We start from the raw sequence: 22518 nt of genomic DNA, 5'->3' as shown, positions 1-22518 counted from the left end.
CATTTCATACTTCGGTCTTTTCTATAGTTTTTCCACTGAGTTACTTATGTTACCATGATTACATTCTCAATTTGGATAGACAGCGAGCAGGGACTGCGACAATTTCATAGAACACCCTACTAATGTTTGTAAATGCTCTGACTTCTTGTGTCTAGGGGGGTTAGCCACCCTGCTCCTTAAGGCTAAACAGCAATTGATTGTAACTTTATGTCCAGAAACACTTTTGTCTAAACGATATGTAATCTTCATATTTCTCTAAATAAAAACAGATTATACAAAAAGAATATTTATGGTATGAACTGGCCAGTCAGGTCTCAAAATGTATGGCCTAATATTAGTCAGTAGGAGATTACCCCCCAGTCATCTCCTTGAACACTGTTCCTCATGTCCTCCTATTCTCTTGTATAACATTTGGGTGATCCATTTCTAAAAACTACTACACATGCTGCAAAGTTACTTTCCTTTCAATCCAATCAGTTAATAGATATTATCTGTAAAATGGATAAGAAGAAAAAACATACACAATACAATCTGAACAATAAAACACCAGCTCAAGCATTTATATAATGGAGAAAAAAATGGAGACACAGTGCCAGGAAAAATACTATGCTTAAAAAAAAATCTGTTCTATAGAAAAAAACACCTTCAATTTACACATTTTCACCTGGGAAAATCTGTGTGAACAATTGTTTAACAATACGTGACTTTAATCATTTTTCTAAATTTGAACAGGGAAATTACTTCTCACCTGTGTGAATTCTCTGATGCATAACAAGATGTGATTTTCTTCTAAAACATTTCTCACACTCTGAACATGTAAATTGATTCACTCCTGTATGAATTCTCTTATGTCTAGCAAGATGTGTTTTCTGTGAAAAACATTTCCCACACTCAGAGCAGGGAAATGGTTTCTCACCTGTATGACTTCTCAGATGTGTAACAAGAACTGATTTATGTGCAAAACATTTCCCACACTCGGAGCATGCAAATGGCCTCTCACCTGTGTGACTTCTCTGATGTATAACAAGCTTTGCTTTCCGTGCAAAACATTTCCCACACTCGGAGCATGGAAATGTATTCTCACCTGTGTGACCTCTCTGATGTGTAACAAGAACTGAATTCCGTGTAAAACATTTCCCACACTGAGAGCATGGAAATGGTTTCTCACCTGTGTGACTTCTATGATGTGTAATAAGAATTGACTTCTGTGTAAAACATTTCCCACACTCAGAGCATGGAAATGGTTTCTCACCTGTGTGATTTCTCTGATGTATAACAAGCGCTGATTTCTCCGTAAAACTTTTCCAACACTCAGAACATGGAAATGGTTTCTCGCCTGTATGAATTCTCTCATGTCTAACAAGATCTGATTTCTGTGTAAAACATTTCCCACACTCAGAGCATGGAAATGGTTTCTCACCTGTATGATCTCTCTGATGTGCAACAAGAAGCGATTTCCTTGTAAAACATTTCCCACACTCAGAGCATGGAAATGGTTTCTGTTTAACAAAAACTGACTGACATATAGAACTTTTACCAGATTCAAAACAAGATAATAATGTAACATCTTTATGAGCTGTACTTTGTATAGCAAGATCTGAATTATCTGCAGAACATTCTTCATGATTTGAGGGACCAGATGATACATCTGCACTGTGACGTACTGGATGTATATTTAGGGCAATGGGGTATTCTCCTGGAGAATCTTGTCTGGTGTTATCTTCTATTTTAAAATCTGGGGACACAATGAGATCTCCCTCAAAGGTATTTCGGCTTGTTTCTTCATCTACTGGAAACAAATATATGAAAATAGACAATTGTTTACATTAAGGAGCAAGTGTTCATGAATGTCTCAGTGCTTGTTTAAACATGCTTAAGACTGAGCTGATCGTCTTCCCACCATTTGGAATCCTCTCACTTCCCATGATTTTACTATCCATCGACAACATCACCATCATTCCCACAAGTCTGCTGTCTTGGAGTTATCCTTAACTCCGCCCTCTACTTCAATCCGCATATTCAGTCCCTCTCTCAGTCTGGCTGCTTCCACCTTCAAAAGATCTCCAAGATCAGATCCTGGGAGGTATCTAAGACCCTCATCCACTCACTAGTCATCTCTAAACCGGAATACTGTAACTTCCTCCTATGTGGCCTCTCCATCTCCAATCACCCTCCATTCTATCTCTCCAACTCCACTCTCCATCTGTTCTTAATACTGGTGACAGGCTCATCTTCTCCAAACTAGCTGCTTCTGCCTCCCCTCTACTATAGACCTTAGACTGGCCCCCCTAACCTATAAAGCCCTCACTCAATCCCGTCCCCCCTACATCCCTAAATGCATCTCCCTCTACAAGCCCACTGCCAACTTCCGTCCGCAAATGACTGGTGGCTTTCCTCCTAATTCATTATCTCCTCCTACTGCTGCCTCCAAGACCTTGCCTGTGCTACTCCTCACCACTGGTACACTTACACTCTTAGCCTTTTCACCTTTCTCCAAAGCCTCATACAGGCTTTTAAAACAGACTTCTTTCCTAAAGCTTTCCTGCTGTCATTATAAAACACCTTTCTATGCTCTTCAACGTCTCCCTGGTCAGCCCTCCACCTACAGATTGTAAGCTCAAATGAGCATAGCCCTCTTCCCTTTTGTGCTTCCCTACCTACACTATCTTCTCCTCCCCAATACAAACAGCAACACTGAACCTGTGAGTTCAGCTGGCACCGCTTTTGTGGATATTGTGACTGCATATGCTGCAATGTTGGGGTTGGGTATGAAAGACCGACAGCAGCACCCTGAAAGCCAAAATCTACCCTCCCTTTCTTTTATGTCCTAGAGGATACTGGGGTCCACATTAGTATCATTGGCATAGACAGGTCCACTAGTAGCCTTGGCCACTTTAAGAAATCAATAGTGGGCACTGGCTCCTCCCTCTATGCCCCTCCTACCAGACTCAGTTTAGAAAATGTGCCCGGAGGAGGCGGTCACGCTTAGGGAAGCTCCTGAAGAGTTTTCTGCATTTATTTTCTATTTGTTGTTTTCAGGCACTGCTGGGTGGCACCAGACTGCCTGCTTCCTGGGACTTGGGGGGGGGGGGGGGGGGGAACGGCCCAACCTCCTGCAGAGTTAATGGTCCCGCCTCTCCACTAACAGGACACTGAGCTCCTAAAGGAATCATTCGCAAGCCCCACCATGGCGAGCGTACCCTCCCGCAGTACGCCGCCACCCCTAACAGAGCCAGAAGAAAGAAGTGCTGAGTAAAACGCCGGCATCCCGGTTAGCGGGTCGCCGGCGGGATAAGCCGCATGAGGGTAGGAGCGCACTGGGAGGCTTAGGAGGACATGCGGTCAGTATGTCCCGCTGTTAGGCAAGCGCGCAGTGCCACCAATGATTACCCACACTGGCTAAATAGCTTAACAGGGGTTCTAACCCTGTATTAAGCAAATAAGGCCAGGATAAAAAAGACCAGGAAGCAGCACGCCATTATGGAAGAGGGCTTCACTATGAGAGGATACTGCTGCTCACCAGCTCCATTTTCCCTCTGCAGCTAACACTGGCAGGCATCGCAGGGAAGCGCAGCTCCTCCACAAAGACTCCACGTCTCCTCAGCGGTACCAGGGGGTCTTAAAAGGGAAAAGGGGGGCGAGTGCAGAAGAATACTAAGCCCTATAAGGGCCTTAGTGTGGCGACCCAGCTAAGTTTTACTTGGCTACAAGGGTGCAGTGTGGCTGGCTCCATTTTCTGTTTCTCCCTGCGGGCTCTGTGTGGGTCAAACTGTGTTTTCACCTTCACGTTAACATGTCCAGGGACTCTGTTTCCTGCTCTGCAGAGTGTCTGTCCTCCCCTGGACACTCACTACCCTGTACTCAGAATAGTACACATTCTCAGGCTAGTGGGTCAGAACCCCCATGGTTAGATTCCATTAAGGGGATGATATCTAATATTTCTACTAAATTATCCCATACTGAGAAAGAGACGCAATACTTAAGACAGTCTTTGGATGACCGGATGAATAGAGATTCAGTTCCCATACCTGCGTCTCAGACACCTGCCATTTGCCACAAAAGCGTACTCTGGCCCAGGTTGATACTGATGACGATACATCAGACCCAGAGGAGGGTGAAGTAGATGTGAGTGGGGGCCCTGTCACAAGAAATACAGGCTTTGATAGAAGCTATCAGAAATGTCCTGCACATTCCTGACAAGGTGGCGGAGGTAGGGGAGGAATCTTATTTTAATGTAAAAAAGAAGTCCTTCGTTACTTTTCCTGCATCAAAGGAATTGAATGCCCTTAGGTTAATTCGATTTTTTTTCCCTTTCCTTTGAAGGATAGAAAGAAATGGGAAAACCTGCCGATTGTGGACGCATCGGTATCTAGGTTGTCACGTAAGAGTCTTACCTGTTCCTGGGGCAGCATCCTTAAAGGACACGGCTGACCGCAAGATTGAGACCACTCTCAATTCCCTATACTCTGCTGCTAGGGTGGCCCAGAGACCCACTATCGCTTGTTCATGGATCACTAGGGCCATTGCTAAATGGTCAGGTAATCTAATTAATGGATTAGATTCCTTACCCAGGGGGGAGATCATTTTACTCCTACAGCATATTGAGGACTCTGCTAACTTTATGGTGGAGGCCATAAAGGAAATTGGTTTGCTCAACGCACGCACTACTGCCATGGCAGTGTCAGCACGCAGGGGATTGTGGTTACGCCAGTGAACTGCGGATGCAGATTCCAGAAATGGCATGTAAAGCCTCCCATTCACAGGCGAGGTCCTTTTTGGAGATTAACTGGATATGTGGATATCCAAGGCTACGGCGGGTAAGTCTACATACCTTCCTTCCGCAGCACCCCCAGCTAGGAAAACCTACTCTACTCCAACTCTGCAGTCCTTTTGGACAGCGAAGTTTCAAGGCAAATCCAAGGGTTCTTCTACAGCCTTCAAAGGTAATAAAGGTAAACACAGAAAACCAGCAGCTGCAGGTTCCCAAGAGCAGACATGACGGGTCTGCTTCCTCAAAGAATTCAGCATGACGGTGGTGGACCTTACTAATTCACAAAAAGAAGGGAAAGGATTGGTCTTAGGTGGCGCACAAAATAAACGACTTCATAAAATATAACTTTTAATTCTTTATTCTTAAAAAACCCGTAACTGTGAAATATTAAAAACCAACATACAATGACAAAACAAAGTGTTACATATAATAAAAATACACACTGTATTTCATGTGTCGTGCACTGCTCATATGTAATAATTAATGTGATGGGTACAATAACCTCTATTAGTATTGTGTATACTGTCTGTTATTAATTGTAAGTAAATCTGATTTTCAATGCTTGTGTAGCAGTTATTGATTATTTATAATCATTTTGTTCCAAGTTTTCTAATATAATCAGGAATAGAATGATTTGAGATAGTATTATCATAATCTGTTATCTGCTAGCTAGTGTTCCCTCCTCATACATCACCATATAATATATCCCACTGTACGTGCGAGTAACCAAAAAATGCCCGTATGCCACTGTACTAGTTTATGCAGTTGTAATGCATTCTGACAGGTAAAATAATTTGCTTACAACTAGAAGTTATCCCAGGTAAGGAGTTTAATTGTACTGTAATCACTAATCATCGCTCTCAAACCCCGTTGTCAGCGTTTTTAGTGATATATATCAATCCCTTATTAGGGTACACGAAATGTCGCACATCACTGCTGGCGTCATCGGCCTTTTGTCACAGTGATTATAGCGTATACTGAAAATTTCAAGTATTACTCTTTTGATAGCAACTCAGCATTGTTATGCTCTGATCGTTGCTGGAATAATCAGCCTTTTGTCGCAGAGATTGTAGCGTGTACTCAGAGTTCAAATGTTACACCTTTGTTAATAATTCAGCATTGCTATATTATGTTATGCTCTAGTCACTGATAACCGCTCCCAAACCTAGTTGTCAGCGTTTTTAGTGGCATGCATTAATCCCTTTTTGGGGTATACAGTGTGTCATATATCACTGCTGGCCTAATCAGCCTTTTATCGCAGTGGTTATAACATCTGCTCAAAATTCCAGTGCTACTCCTTTAATAGTAATTCAACATTGTTAGATTATACATCAAGGTTGCAGAACATGTAGCATAATCATTTGTTATTATTTTGTATATATAGTGGATGTAGAAGTTTCCTGAGGGGGATCCACTGTACTTGTTATCACAATTATGGTAGTATTGTGTTAGGATGCTTCCTCTCTACAATGGATAACATAAATGTGAAAACTTGGTTATTATAATAACCGATATACTGCAATTGTCTCTACTTCGTGTGGAGCCTGAGAGTCAGCTAATTGTACCAAATATTATTAAGTATCAAGGCTTCTGCTGTCCTCTCTGTTATTGTACTGCTGTAAGGCTGTGTATCAGTAAAAAAAAGCCCTGAAAAAACTATCTGTGAAACGCGCGTCGGCTTTTCACATTGTACTAATGTGTTAATAATTTGTGCATGCTAATAATGTGTACTACTGTCTAAATATGAATAAGATTAGGGAGTACTCACAATGTGGAGCGATGCTTGTACTAGAGCTATTGGAGACCTGAGCAATTATTAAGTAATACAGGCAACCTATTAGCTTAGCAATTAGGCAAGGGCACAATACCAGGCTGTGATAAAGGATTAGACACTTCATTTTTATTCAGATTTATGTGATGCAGTGGAAACAACTTAAAACGAATAATTAATACTAGAGAATATAGAAACACTGCCTCCCACACTGAATGTAATATCATCACTGTTAGTGCCCAGTGTCAGACTGCATGCAGCCGCGTGCAGCATATGGGGAATGATATAACTCACTCTGAAACTGGGATTATAAAGTGGGTAATGGCTGGCTTTTTTTTTACTGATACACAACCTTTAAGTAATTGTAACCATTTGGGAAGAATAGAACGTACCACAGCCCAAATGGTTACTACGTATTTTGTAACAACTGCTCCCTGTCAAGTGAATAGGAAAGTAATCACAATTGCTACATGTAGCTGCCCAGGATACAAACTGAGCAGCAGTACAATAACAGAGAGGACAGCAGAAGTCTTGATACTTAATAATATTTTGTACAATTAGCTGACTCTCAGGCTCCACACGAAGTACAGAAAATTGCAGTATATCGGTTATTATAATAACCAAGTTTTCACATTTATGTTATCCATTGTAGAGAGGAAGCATCCTAACACAATACTACCATAATTGTGATAACAAGTACAGTGGATCCCCCTCAGGAAACTTCTACATCCACTATATATACAAAATAATAACAACTGATTATACTACATGTTCTGCAACCTTGATGTATAATCTAACAATGTTGAATTACTATTGAAGGAGTAGCACTGGAATTTTGAGCACACGTTATAATCACTGCGATAAAAGGCTGATTAGGCCGGCAGTGATATATGACACACTGTATACCCCAAAAAGGGATTAATGCATGCCACTAAAAACGCTGAAAACTAGGTTTGGGAGCGGTTATCAGTGACTCGAGCATAACATAATATAGCAATGCTGAATTATTAACAAAGGTGTAACATTTGAACTCTGAGTACACGCTGCAATCTCTGCGACAAAAGGCTGATTATGCCAGCAACGATCAGAGCATAATACAATGCAACAATGCGGAGTTGCTATCAAAAGAGTAATACTTGAAATTTTCAGTATACGCTATAATCACTGTGACAAAAGGCTGATGACGCCAGCAGTGATATGCGACATTTCGTGTACCCTAATAAGGGATTGATATATATCACTAAAAACGCTGACAACGGGGTTTGAGAGCGATGATTAGTGATTACAGTACAATTAAACTCCTTACCTGGGATAACTTCTAGTTGTAAGCAAATTATTTTACCTGTCAGAATGCATTACAACTGCATAAACTAGTACAGTGGCATACGGGCATTTTTTGGTTACTCAACCGTACAGTGGGATATATTATATGGTGATGTATGAGGAGGGAACACTAGCTAGCAGATAACAGATTATGATAATACTTACTATCTCAAATCATTCTATTCCTGATTATATTAGAAAACTTGGAACAAAATTATTAGAAATAATCAATAACTGCTACACAAGCATTGAAAATCAGATTTACTTACAATTAATAACAGACAGTATACACAATATTAATAGAGGTTATTGTACCCATCACATTAATTATTACATATGAGCAGTGCACGACACATGAAATACAGTGTGTATTTTTATTACAGTATATGTAACACTTTGTTTTGTCATTGTATGTTGGTGTTTAATATTTCACAGTTACGGGTTTTTTAAGAATAAAGAATTAAAAGTTATATTTTATGAAGTCGTTAATTTTGTGCGCCACCTGAGACCAATCCTTTCCCTTCTTTTTGTGAATTAGTTCCTATCTGTTAGCAACAATATAGTGTGTGGCAGCAACCCCACAATTGAATCAAATCTCTGAAATAGAAAATAATATGGGGTTGAGAGAAGAAATGTAAAACTACAAAATTATAGACTACTAGTGCAGTAGCTTCCGCCTTCCCTTTTTCCCTCAGAACGGTGGACCGTACTGCATGAAAGACAGGCAGGTGGGAGCCCGGTTAGGTTATTTCAGTACGTTTGGGCAACATCATGCTAGGATCCCTGGGTCACAGACCTTGTCCCTCAGGGATACAGACTGGAGTTTCAGGAACTCCCACCTCATAGGATTCTTCAAATCAGGCTTACCAGCTTCTCCAGAAGCAGGTATGATTTTGCAAGCAGCAATTCGGAAACTGGTACAAACGCAGGTCATTGTCCAAGTTCCACTTCAACTACAAAACGAGGGTTATTACTCCAACCAGTTTTGTAGTACCGAAACTGTACGGTTCCGTAAGGCCCATTTTAAACCTCAAGTCACTGAATCCGTACTTAAAGGGTGGTCAAGTCCAATATAGAGTCTCTGAGAGAGGTGATCTCAGAACTGGAGGAGGGGGGATTTGTGGTGTCTCTAAACATCAAGGATGCGTACCTTCATATCCTGATTTGGTCGCCTCATCAGGCTTATCTACGGTTTGCACTGCAGGACTGTCACTACCAGTTCCAGGCCCTGCCATTTGGCCTCTCCAAGGCACCGAGGGTGTTCACGATGGTAATGGCAGAGATGATGTTTCTCCTCCGCAAGAAAAGCGTGAACATAATACCGTACCTGGACGACCTGCCGATAAAAGCATTATACAGGGAGAGGTTGTTGGACAGCATTGCCCTCTCAACCAGACTACTCCAGGATCACGGGTGGATTCTGAACCTACAAAAATCCCACCTGGAACCAACATGGATGCATCCGTTCCTGGGAATGATACTGGATGCGGAGGAACAGAAGGTATTCCTTCCATTGGAAAAGGCATTGGTAATCCAGTCAATGGTGCGGGATGTTCTAAAACCAACCCGGATATTGGGGCATCTATGCATTCGCTATCTGGGGAAGATGGTAGCCTCGTACGAGGCTCTGCAGTACGGAAGGTTTCATGCAGGACCCTTCCAGCTGGATCTGTTGGACAAATGGTCCGGATCGTATCTTCACACCAGGAGATATGTCTGTCGCTAAAAGCCAGGATTTCTCTTCTGTGGTGGCTTCAGACTTTTCACCTGACCAAGGGTCAAAGGTTCGGGATTCAAAATTGGATTCTTTTAACCACAGATGTAAGCCTCAGAGGTTGGGAAGCAGTCACCCAGGGGAACAGTTCAAAGGAAAATGGTCAAGTCAGGAAACCATCCTTTCGATCAACATTGTGGAACTAAGGGCCATATACAACGCCCTTCTACAGGCATCGCATCTTCTTCAAGATCACACCATTCAAGTTCAGTCGGACAATGTGACGGCAGTAATGTACATAAACCGACAGGGCGGAACGAAGAGCAGAGCAACAATGTCAGAGGTAACAAGGATTCTCCTCTGGGCAGAAAGACACGCGGTGGCGCTGTCGCCAATCTTCATTCCGGGAGTAGACAACTGGGAAGCGGACTTCCTCAGCAGACACAACCTCCACCCGTAGGTGTTCGAGTCCTTGACACATCGGTCGGGAATCCCACAAATAGACATGATGGCCTCTTGTCTCAACAAGAAGCTCTAGCAGTATTGTTCAAGGTCGAGGGACCCACAAGCAGTGGCGGTGGACACTCTCAAAAGAATAAAAAGGGAAAAGGTTCAAGCAATTCTCATTGGTCCAGACTGACTAAGAAGGGCCTGGTAAGCAGATCTACTGGAGATGCTTCTAGAGGACCCATGGCCTCTGCCTCTTTAAGAGGATCTTCTACAACAGGGGCCGCTCATCTATTCAGACTTAAAACAGCTACATTTGACAACATGGAGGTTGAACATCAAATCCTAGCCCGGAAGGGCATTCCGGACAAGGTTATTCCAACCCTGATCCAAGCCAGGAAAGGGATAACGTCTAAACATTACCACCGTATTTGGAAAAAATATGTCTTGTGGTGTGAAAACAGGAAATTTCCTACAGTGGAATTTCAACTGGGACGTTTTCTCCTTTTTCTACAGTCAGGTGTGGATGGGGGCCTACGTTTGGGCTCCTTAAAAGTCCAGATTTCAGCCTTATCTATTTTCTTCCAGACAATGTGGTGTTGCACTTTCTACAATCAGAATGGTTTTTGCCTTTACAGGAGGTTGACGTAAAGTTTCTTACATAGAAGACTGTTACATTGTTGGCCTTGGCTTCAGCAAGGCGTGTGTCGGAACTGAAGGGCGTTGTCTCACAAAAGCCCTATTTGATTTTTCATGAAGATAGAGCTGAACTCAGAACTCGTCTGCAATTTCTTCCAAACGTGGTGTCTGCGTTTCATATCAATCAACCTATTGTGGTTCTGGTGCTTATAGACACCTCTGCTACCTCAAAGTCCTTGGATGTTGTGAGAGCTTTGAAGATCTATGTGAAGCGGACAGCTCGTCAGAGAAAATCTGACTCGCTGTTTGTTCTCTATGATCCCAAGAAAATTGGGTGTCCTGCTTCAAAGCAGTCTACTGCTCGCTGTATCAGGCTTACTATCCAGCAGGCTTTTTCATCGGCAGGATTGCCGGTTCCTAACGTACAGGCCCACTCTATTAGGTTGGTGGGTTCTTCCTGGGCGGCTGCCCAGGGTGTCTCGGCTTTACAGCTCTGCCGAGCGGCTACTTGGTCAGGATCGATCACGTTTGCTAAGTTCTACAAGTTCAATACTTTGGCCTCTGAGGACCTTCAGTTTGGTCAATCAGTTCTGCAGGAACCTCAGCACTCTCTCACCCGGTTTGGGAGCTTTGGTACATCCCCATGGTACTAATGTGGACCCCACTATACTCTAGGACGTAAGAGAAAAATGGATTTTAATTACCTACCAGTAAATCCTTTTCTCGTAGTCCGTAGAGGATACTGGGCACCCGCCCAGTGCTTCGTGTTTCCTGCACAGTTACTTGGTTAAGTATTATTGGTGGTTCAGCTGTTGCTGTTCAAGTTTGTTTAGCATGGCTTCCCTCTTAGTTATGTGTGCTAGTTCGAATCTCACCACTGTTCTGTTAAATCCTCCCTCAGGATATGTCCGTCTTCCCGGGCACAGTTTCTAGACTGAGTCTGGTAGGAGGGGCATAGATGGAGGAGCCAGGGCACACTACTGATTTCTTAAAGTGCCCAAGGCTCCTAGTGGACCCGTCTATACCCATGGTACTATTGTGGACCCCGGTATCCTCTAATGTCTAAGAGAAAAGGATTTACCGGTAGGTAATTAAAATCCTATTTTTAGGTGCCCAACACTCCCTCCCCTGCAGCATAAACCTACCAATCCCCCCCCCCCCCCAGCGTTGCCCCTAATTCTAACCCCAACCATCCCTACTGTGACTCTGTTCAGTAATAAGCATTTAGCACTCACCTGTGCTGATACCTGTAGGAATTTCCTCCTCCTTATACTGCTGATCACCCCACACATATGTCTCCTCTTCCTTTAGGTTTTCTGCCTTGTTATCAATCACATAAATCTCTTCTTCTCTCTTTATATCAATTACACATGTCTCTTCCTTTCCTTTTATAATTTCTACATTATTATCAGTCACATCCGTCTCTTCTTCGCCCTCTATATTTTCTGCCTTTATATCAGTCAGTTCTTCGCCCTACATAACACACACAGAAAACAATAAGATTATAAACCTACCGGTAAATTATTTTCTCGTAGTCCGTAGAGGATGCTGGACACTCCGTAAGGACCATGGGGATAGACGAGCTCCGTAGGAGCAAATTGGAAGGCGGGGGTAGCAAGTCTGCGCTGTATAGGACTGAGACAGCTGGCCGTGTGGAGAGTGCCAGAGCTCTCTAAGGGCTCAGTACAAAAGTGCAAAATGGAAAAGGGGTGTGCTCTCTCTACAATGGCGCTGGTCTCTCTTACGGTCACCTATGTATGTGGATAATACCCAGGTGTGAAAGCGTATGTTGAAACACACTGGTATGGTAAATAAAATTGAATTTAATACAATACTAACATGCAATGTCTAAAAACAAGCAATACATAAAAAAACACAAGTGGACTGAGAACAGGCACTTTAAGAAAGAACTTTAGGTATGGGTGTGCACTGGCTCCTCCCTCTATGCCCCTCCTCCAGACCTCAGTTAGAGAAACTGTGCCCAGAGGAGACGGACAGTACGAGGAAAGGATTTTTGTGAATCCAAGGGCAAGATTTATACCAGCCCACACCATTCACACCGTATAACCTGTGATAAACAAACCAGTTAACAGTATGAAAACAACATAGCATCAGTCCAAGACCGATGAAAACTGTAACATTACCCTTATGTAAGCAAAACTATATCCAAGTCTTACAGAAGTAGTCCGCACTTGGGACGGGCGCCCAGCATCCTCTACGGACTACGAGAAAAAGATTTACCGGTAGGTTTAAAATCTTATTTTCTCTTACGTCCTAGAGGATGCTGGGGACTCCATAAGGACCATGGGGATTATACCAAAGCTCCCAAGCGGGCGGGAGAGTGTGGATGACTCTGCAGCACCGATTGAGCAAACAGGAGGTCCTCCTCAGCCAGGGTATCAAACTTATAGAACTTTGCAAAGGTGTTTGACCCCGACCAAGTAGCAGCTCGACACAGTTGTAATGCAGAGACACCTCGGGCAGCCGTCCAAGAAGAGCTCACCTTCCTAGTGGAATGGGCTTTAACCGATTTTGGAAACGGCAATCCGGCCGTAGAATAAGCCTGCTGAATCGTGTTACAGATCCAGCGAGCAATAGTCTTTTTTGAAGCAGGAGCACCAACCTTGTTGGCTGCATACAGGACAAACAGTGCTTATGTTTTTCTGACCCTAGCCGTTCTGGCCACGTAAATTTTCAAAGCCCTGACCACATCAAGGGACTCTGAATCCTCCAAGTCTCGCGTAGCCACATGCACCACAATAGGTTGGTTCATATGAAAAGATGACACCATCTTAGACAAAAATTGAGGACGGGTCCGCAATTCCGCTCTATCCATATTAAAAACCAGATAGGGCTTTTTATGAGACAAAGCCGTCAATTCCGACACTCGCCTAGCCGAAGCCAAGGCTAACAACATGACCACCTTCCAAGTGAGATATTTTAACTCCACTGTTTTAAGCCAGTGCGACTTAAGGAAACTCAACACCACGTTAAGTTCCCAAGGCACCACAGGAGGTACAAAAGAAGGCTGAATATGCAGCACTCCTTTCACAAAAGTCTGTACTTTTGGGAGAGAAGCTAATTCCGTCTGAAAGAAAATGGATAAGGCCGAAATCTGAACCTTAATGGAGCCTAATTTTAGGCCCAAATTCACTCCAGTTTGTAGGAAGTGAAGGAAACGGCCCAGATGGAATTCTTCTGTAGGAGCATTCCTGGCCTCACACCAAGAAACATACTTTCGCCATATACGGTGATAATATTTTGCTGTCACGTCCTTCCTAGCCTTTATCAGAGTAGGAATGACCTCATCCGGAATGCCCTTTTCCGCTAGGATCCGGCGTTCAACCGCCATGCCGTCAAACGCAGCCGCGGTAAGTCTTGGAACAGACCACGGATCTTCTCTGAACATCTCCTGCAGATCCAGATACCAGGCCCTTTGTGGCCAATCCGGAACAATGAGAATTGTCTGCACTCCTCTTTTTCTTATTATTCTCAACACCTTTGGGATTAGAGGAAGAGGAGGAAACACATAGACCGACTGGAAAACCCACGGTGTCACTAGGGCGTCCACAGCCACTGCCTGAGGGTCTCTTGACCTGGCGCAATACCGCTGTAGCTTTTTGTTGAGGCGGGACACCATCATGTCCATCTGTGGCAGTCCCCACTGACTTGCAATCTGTGCGAAGACTTCCTGATGAAGTCCCCACTCTACTGGATGCAGGTCGTGTCTGCTGAGGAAGTCTGCTTCCCAGTTGTCCACTCCCGGAATGAACACTGCCAACAGTGCGCTTACATGATTTTCCGCTCAACGAAGAATCCTGGTGGCTTCCGCCATTGCCACTCTGCTCCTTGTGCCGCCTTGGCGGTTTACATGAGCCACTGAGGTAATTTTGTCTGACTGGATCAGAACCGGTAGGTCGCGAAGCAAGGTCTCCGCTTGACGAAGGGCGTTGTATATGGCCCTCAGCTCCAGGACGTTGATGTGAAGACAAGTCTCTTGACTTGACCATAGACCTTGGAAGTTTCTTCCCTGTGTGACTGCTCCCCAACCTCGGAAGCTCGCGTCCGTGGTTACCAGAATCCAGTCTTGAATGCTGAACCTGCGACCCTCTAGAAGGTGAGCACTCTGTAGCCACCACAGGAGAGATTCCTTGGCCCTGGGGGACAGGGTGATCAACTGATGAATCTGTAGATGTGACCAGGACCACTTGTCCAGTATGTCCCATTGGAAAGTCCTTGCATGGAACCTGCCGAAGGAAATGGCCTCACAAGATGCCACCATCTTTCCCAGGACCCGAGTGCAGCGATGACCTGACACTTGTTTTGGCTTCAATAGGTTCCTGACCAGAGTCATGAGTTCCTGGGCCTTTTCTATCTGAAGATAAACCCTTTTCTGCTCCGTATCCAGAATCATGCTTAAGAAGGTCAGACGAGTCGTAGGAACCAACTGCGACTTTGGGATATTGAGAATCCAGCCGTGTTGCTGTAACACCTTCAGTGAAAGTGACACGCTGTTCAGCAACTGCTGTCGTGATCTCGCTTTTATGAGGAGATAGTCCAAGTACGGGATAATTGTGACACCTTGCTTGCGCAGGAGCACCATCATTTCCGCCATTACCTTGGTGAAAATCCTCAGGGCCGTGGTAAGCCCAAATGGAAACGTCTGAAATTGGTAATGACAATCCTGTACCGCAAATCTCAGGTACGCCTGATGAGGTGGATATATGGGAACATGAAGGTATGCCTCCTTTATGTCCAGGGATACCATAAAATCCCCCCCTTCCAGGCTGGCGATGACCGCTCTGAGCGATTCCATCTTGAACTTGAACCTTTTCAAGTATAGGTTCAGGGATTTTACATTTAAAATGGGTCTGACCGGACCGTCCGGTTTCGGGACTACAAACAGGGTTGAGTAATATCCCCTCCCTTGTTGAGGCAGGGGAACTTTTACCACCACCTGTTGAAGATACAATTTGTGAATTGCATTTAACACTATCTCCCTTTCTGGGGGAGAAGACGGTAAGGCCGATTTGAAAAACCGGCGAGGAGGCACCACTTCGAATTCCAGCTTCGGAGGCACCACTTCGAATTCCCTGAGAAACAATTTCTATTGCCCAGGGATCCACCTGGTAGTGAACCCAGATGTGGCTGAAAAGTCGAAGACGTGCCCCCACTGGGGCGGACTCCCTTAGCGGAGCCCCAGCATCATGTGGTGGATTTAGTAGAGGCCGGGGAGGACTTCTGTTCCTGGGAACTAGCTGTGTTTTGCAGCTTTTTCCCTTAACTCTGGCAAGAAAGGACGCACTTCGCACGCTCTTGTTTCTTTGTGACCGAAAGGACTGCATCTGATAATGTGGCGCTTTCTTAGGCTGTGAGGGAATATAAGGCAAAAAATGTGATTTACCTGCCATAGCTGTGGAGACCAGGTCAGAGAGACCGTCCCCAAACAGTTCCTCACCCTTGTATGGTAAAACCTCCATATGCCTCTTTGAGTCGGCATCACCTGTCCATTGCAGAAATCGATATAGCGTTGACTCTAGAACCCAGTAGACCAATGTCTCTTTGAGCATCTCTCATGTATAAGACAGCATCTTTAATCTTTATGTCCTAGGGTCAATAAAATGGTATCCTTATCCAGGGTATCAATTTCCGTCAATAAGGTATCTGTCCACGCTGCTACAGCGCTACAAACCCAAGCCGACGCTATCGCCGGTCTGAGTAAGGTACCAGATTGTGTGTAAATGGACTTCAAGGTAGTCTCCTGCTTGCGATCAGCAGGATCCCTGAGGGTAGCCGTATCTTGGGATGGCAGCGCTACCTTTTTGGATAAGCGTGTCAACGCTTTGTCCAACCTAGGGGAGGATTCCCACCGTATCCTGTCCTTTGCCGGGAAAGTATACGCCATAAGAATCCTTTTGGGAATCTGCAGTTTCTTGTCTGGATATTCCCCCGCTCGTTCAGCTCATGAGCGGGGAGGAAAGTTTACCTCAGCTTACTTTCCCTTAAACATGTGTACCCTCGTGTCAGGGACAGAAGAGGGGTCATCAGTGATATGCAGTACATCCTTTATTGCAATAATCATATACAGGTTGAGTATCCCATATCCAAATATTCCGAAATACGGAATATTCTGAAATACGGACTTTTTTGAGTCAGAGTGAGATAGTAAAACTTTTGTTTTTTGATGGCTCAATGTACACAAACTTTGTTTAATACACAAAGTTATTAAAAATATTGTATTAAATGACCTTCAGGCTGTGTATATAAGGTGTATATGAAACATAAATGAATTGTGTGAATGTAGATACACTTTGTTTAATGCACAAAGTTATAAAAAATATTGGCTAAAATTACCTTCAGGCTGTGTGTATAAGGTGTATATGTAACATAAATGCATTCTGTGCTTAGATTTAGGTCCCATCACCATGATATCTCATTATGGTATGCAATTATTCCAAAATACGGAAAAATCCGATATCCAAAATACCTCTGGTCCCAAGCATTTTGGATAAGGGATACTCAACCTGTATCGAATTCTTTTAGCCAATTTTGGCTGTAATTTTGCATAATCGTAGTCGACACTGGAGTCAGAATCCGTGTCGGTATCAGTGTCTACTATTTGGGATAGTGGTCGCTTTTGAGACCCCGAAGGTCCCTGCGACATAGGGACAGGCAGGGGTTTGTGCAATAAATTCACATTAGCACTTAAAACATTCCACATATCCATCCAGTCAGGTGTCGGCGTTGTCAACGGAGACACCACACTCATTTGCTCCACCTCCTCCTAGGAGAGCCTTCTACCTCAGACATGTCGACACACGCGTACTGACACACCACACACACGGGGAATCCTCTTATCTGAAGACAGTCCCCCACAAGGCCCTTTGGAGAGACAGAAAGAGAGTATGCCAGCACACACCCAGCGCCAATGACCCAGGAAAAAACACACAATACGTTTACCCAGAAAGCGCTGTAATCTGAATTTTGCGCCAAATTATGTGCCACCCCCCTTCTTTAAAACCCTCTTTAAAACCCTCTTTCACCGTGGATAAGCAGGGGAGAGTCCGGGGAGCTTCCTCTCAGCGCTGTGCTGTGGAGAAAATGGTGCTGGTGAGTGCTGAGGAGCAAGCTCCGCCCCCTCAGCGGTGGCCTTCGGTCCCGCTCAAATATTGCTGCCCAGGGCGCCCACCCTGCACCCTTACAGTGACTGCCGTGTGTGAGCTGTGTGGGAGCAATGGCGCACAGCATTACCACTGTGCGTTACGTCTATGAAGATCTGAAGTCTTCTGCCGCCTCTGAAGTCTTCTTCCTTCTCATACTCACCCGGCTTCTATCTTCCGGCTCTGCGAGGAGGACGGCGGCGCGGCTCTGGGACGGACGGCGAGGGTGAGACCTGCGTACCGATCCCTCTGGAGCTAATGGTGTCCAGTAGCCTAAGAAACAGAGCCTAACATTAAAGTAGGTCTGTTTCTCTCTCCTCAGTCCCTCGATGCAGGGAGTCTGTTGCCAGCAGGCTCCCTGAAAATAAAAAACCTAACAAATATACTTTCTCTTCAGGAAACTCAGGAGAGCTCCCTGTAATGCACCCAATCTCCTCTGGGCACAGTAATAAACTGAGGTATGGAGGAGGGGCATAGAGGGAGGAGCCAGTGCATACCCATACCTAAAGTTCTTTCTTAAAGTGCCCATGTATCCTGCGGAGCCCATCTATGCCCATGGTCCTTACGAAGTCCCCAGCATCCTGTAGGATGTAAGAGAAATATTATTCTGATTTCATTAACTGAATTTAAATGGTTTATCAGTGTATAAGACACACAAAGATACATTAGAAATCATATAATAAGTCACTTTGGTACTTGATGATACATTAAATCCCATTTACCTGATCCTCTTGTGGGATCCTGTGATTCTCCTCTGTAAAATACTCTGAATAAAGAGGATGGGGACATCTCTCTGGAGTATTCCTGTTACTGGCCCCATCTGTAGGAGACACACAGTGACTGAGTACATTGTATATATGTGATTATCAGATGATGTGTATCTAGGTGGCCCCATAGCTGCTCTCTCCATTACATTACATGACAGTCTCCTCTTACCCAGTGATGTGAGGGGCCGGGGATTCTCCATCATCACGTCCTTGTACAGACCCCTGTGTTCCTTTACATACTCCCACTCCTCCATGGAGAAATAGACGGTGACGTCCTCACACCTTATAGGAACCTGACACACACAATGATACAGTCATCACCCAGACACATCCCCTGGTGTTACTGTATAATGTCCCATTCCCAGCAGTCACCTCTCCAGTCACATCCCCTTGTGTTACTGTATAATGCCCCAATTCCCAGCAGTCACCTCTCCAGTCATCACCCAGACACATCCCCTGGTGTTAATGTATTATGTCCCATTCCCAGCAGTTACCTCTCCAGTCATCACCCAGACACATCCCCTGGTGTTACTGTATAATGTCCCATTCCCAGCAGTCACCTCTCCAGTCATCACCCAGACACATCCCCTGGTGTTACTGTATAATGCCCCATTCCCAGCAGTCACCTCTCCAGTCATCACCCAGATACATCCCCTGGTGTTACTGTATAATGCCCCATTCCCAGCAGTCACCTCTCCAGTCATCACCCAGACAATTCCCCTGGTGTTACTGTATAATGTCCCATTCCCAGCAGTCACCTCTCCAGTCATCACCCAGTCACGTCCCCTGGTGTTACTGTATAATGTCCCATTCCCAGCAGTCACCTCTCCAGTCATCACCCAGACACATCCCCTGGTATTACTGTATAATGTCCCATTCCCAGCAGTCACCTCTCCAGTCATCACCCAGATACATCCCCTGGTGTTACTGTATAATGCCCCATTCCCAGCAGTCACCTCTCCAGTCATCACCCAGACACATCCCCTGGTGTTACTGTATAATGTCCCATTCCCAGCAGTCACTTCTCCAGTCATCACCCAGACACATCCCCTGGTATTACTGTATAATGTCCCATTCCCAGCAGTCACTTCTCCAGTCATCACCCAGACACATCCCCTGGTGTTACTGTATAATGTCCCATTCCCAGCAGTCACCTCTCCAGTCATCACCCAGACACATCCCCCGGTGTTACTGTATAATGCCCCATTCCCAGCAGTCACCTCTCCAGTCAGTAGCTGAATAATCTTGTAGATGAGTTCCAGGATCTTCTGGTCATTGAGGTGGAGGCACAGTGATGGGGCTCTGGGTCCTGCTCAGTCCTCCTGACACAAGGGACGGTTGCTGTATGTCTCACACTCGCATTACAGTGTAATCCTGTGTATTGGGGGAGACATCAATAAAAAGATAAACAGAATTCAAATGAATTCAAGTTATTTTTGTACAGGTTAATTGTGCACAAAGGATCATATTACATTAACAATTCTATCTTTTATCAATTCCAATGTACACTCTCTAGTGAGCTGTATACAGCCGACTACATACAAGCACTCAGGTCCAACTTTCATGGTGGGAAACGTCTACGCCCTTGGCCTATAGCTGCACTGCCCGGCACCCTAAGGTTACAGCCTTCTGCAGAGACATTACCTTCTGTTCAGCGAAGCCTGTCACCTTTCCTTACAAATACATGGTCCGCTCTCCTTGGGCAACCTGTAGAGACTTTGGGCAAGCCAAGAAAGCAATCCAGATACACAGTGCCACTTTATGCCTGTAGCCATTGGGAGTTCCCCAGTCATGGAGCCCCAGTAGGCCTTTTTCTGCAGAGTCCACGGATAAAAGTGCTCTACCTGGGGTGCACACGTCTCCAGCAACTTATTATTATATGGACTTTTATTCAGATACATTTACATTGCGAACAGTGAAGGATTTTACCTCAGGAATACCGGTAGGAACCGCCACTGATTGCGTATTATAAACACTGAATGAAAGAGCAGTCTGTATGCTTACTATGTCACTAGTTACCAGCCAATATAATATAACTGTAATGAGCACACCCAAACAGAAACATTTGAATTGCTCCATCGGGTGCCAACTAGTGGCCCCCAGAGCGCAAGACACTTGAGTTACCCCCATAGAGGTGAGGAGCTGCTGTAGCTTTTTACTACATAGGATAAATCATTACTGTCAGTGTATTCCCTATAGGGAGCTGTGCGATGTCTCACTGGCTACATGTTACGGAGATTATTGACCTCCCTGCAATCCCTGTTTCTAGATTAGATACAATAGTGCCAGGTCTACAAAGCTGTATTACTCCATGCAAGAAGGATGCTGGGATCAGTAACACACCTCTATCAGGTGTCTCCATGTGTCCTGCAGACTCTCATACAGGCGGCCTCCCAGACAGGTCACACACATAGCACACCGATCCAGTCACACACACACCTATCAGGTGTCTATGTGTTCTGCAGACTCTCATACAGGCAGCTTCCCAGGCAGGTCACACACATATCACACCGATCCTGTCACACACATCTATCAGGTGTCTCCATGTGTCCTGCAGACTCTCATACAGGCGGCTTCCCAGACATGTCACACACATAGCACACAGATCCTGTCACACACATCTATCAGGTGTCTCTATGGGGTATATGCAATAGCGGGCGAATTTCAGGAAAAGTCGAATTCCGGCACGTTTTCGCCTCCAAAAATCAATTCGCCTATGCAGTGCAGTACTTTATCGCAAAAAAACGGACCGTCAAAATTCGCCTTTTCTCAATTCGCCTTTTTCCGCATTCGCCTTTTCTGCAATGGTACAGATGCTGCAATTCGCCTCCAGCATATTCAATTCAAGTTTGGAAATTCGCCTGCAGTACTTTTCTTCCGCAAATTCGCCTATTTGAGTCCGCCTCAGTTGACTGGCGGGTTCTCAAAAAAATTTTTTAGAACATTTTTTTTTGGGATATTTGAGGATTGCTAGTAGCATATCTATTTATATTTGAAAGGATTATCTACTTGGTTTGTCTTTTTTTGACTCACAAGTATTATTTAATTGATTTTTTAAAGGAATATTTTTTTTTTCAATCTCATTTAACTAAGACCCCTTTCACATCGCACAAATAACCCGGTACCGACACGGCATATTGCCGTGTCGACCCGGGTCAGTGTGCGATGTGAAAGCACACTGGCAGATTTACCGGGTCGCCTGACCCGGTAAATCAACCCGGTAAAAAAGAAAGGTTTTACCCGGGTTGATTACCGGGTCAGTTGCGGTGTGAATGGGAGCCGTGTCGATGCGACACGGTTCCCATTCACAAGATAGGGAGAGGCGGCGCTGGAGATGAGCTCATCTCCCGACGCCGCCTCCACCCCGCCCCTGCTGCTGAGCTCCGTTGCTATGGCAACCGACCCGGTATATTGCCGGGTCGGAAAGCCTGCAACGGAGCGCAAATGCCGGATCCCACCCGGTAAGGACACGTTTCCCTTACCGGGTAGGATCCGGCATTTGCGGTGTGAATGCAGCATAACATTTGTATTATCGTGTAAACTGACATTGTATTTTTTTTTTAAAAAAATCTTCATTTATCTATTACAGAGTTTTACATCCTGTTGATGTATATCCCCAGGCCGTGTATATACAGTTCGTTCCCCCCTGTTTTATCCTGTTGTTGGTTTACCGCAAAAAATTGACCCTTTTATCCAACTCTACCATGGGCGACCTACTGGTGATGTGGACCTGACCCTTCCGCCATGTAGCAGACAACCACCTCAGGTGAGATGTATTGACCAAAACTCCCTTGTCCAAAATCACTCCGACATGTCCAAAGTGCAGCCCTCCGGCACTTGCGTCACTACACATCCAAACATTCCCTGAAACAGCAATGCTGGTCAGGGAATGTTTGGATGTGTAGTGACGCAAGTGCCGGAGGGTT

The 22518-nt window shown here is 44.8% G+C and overlaps 1 protein-coding gene across 2 annotated transcripts in view; it reads right to left on the bottom strand.

The window, feature by feature from the left end:
- Positions 1-532: 532 nt before the first annotated feature.
- LOC134983596 (zinc finger protein OZF-like) overlaps positions 533-22518 on the bottom strand; it is a 38143-nt gene continuing 16157 nt past the window's right edge. The window contains exons 2-6 of one of the 2 annotated variants that reach the window (XM_063949263.1): positions 19813-19966; positions 18762-18885; positions 18548-18645; positions 11901-12138; positions 533-1789 (exon numbers count right to left, since the gene is read on the bottom strand). In XM_063949263.1, the coding sequence (XP_063805333.1) occupies positions 738-1789; positions 11901-12138; positions 18548-18645; positions 18762-18846 (1473 nt within the window). In that variant the 5' untranslated portion in view covers positions 18847-18885; positions 19813-19966 and the 3' untranslated portion in view covers positions 533-737. The remainder of the gene's footprint in view (positions 1790-11900; positions 12139-18547; positions 18646-18761; positions 18886-19812; positions 19967-22518) is intronic. The other variant, XM_063949264.1, reaches the window with a different exon arrangement.

This window comes from Pseudophryne corroboree, assembly GCF_028390025.1.
Source record: "Pseudophryne corroboree isolate aPseCor3 chromosome 3 unlocalized genomic scaffold, aPseCor3.hap2 SUPER_3_unloc_2, whole genome shotgun sequence".
NCBI lineage: Eukaryota > Metazoa > Chordata > Amphibia > Anura > Myobatrachidae > Pseudophryne > Pseudophryne corroboree.
The sequence above is the reverse complement of the archived record's forward strand: the minus strand, read 5'-3'. Positions and strand labels throughout refer to the sequence as shown.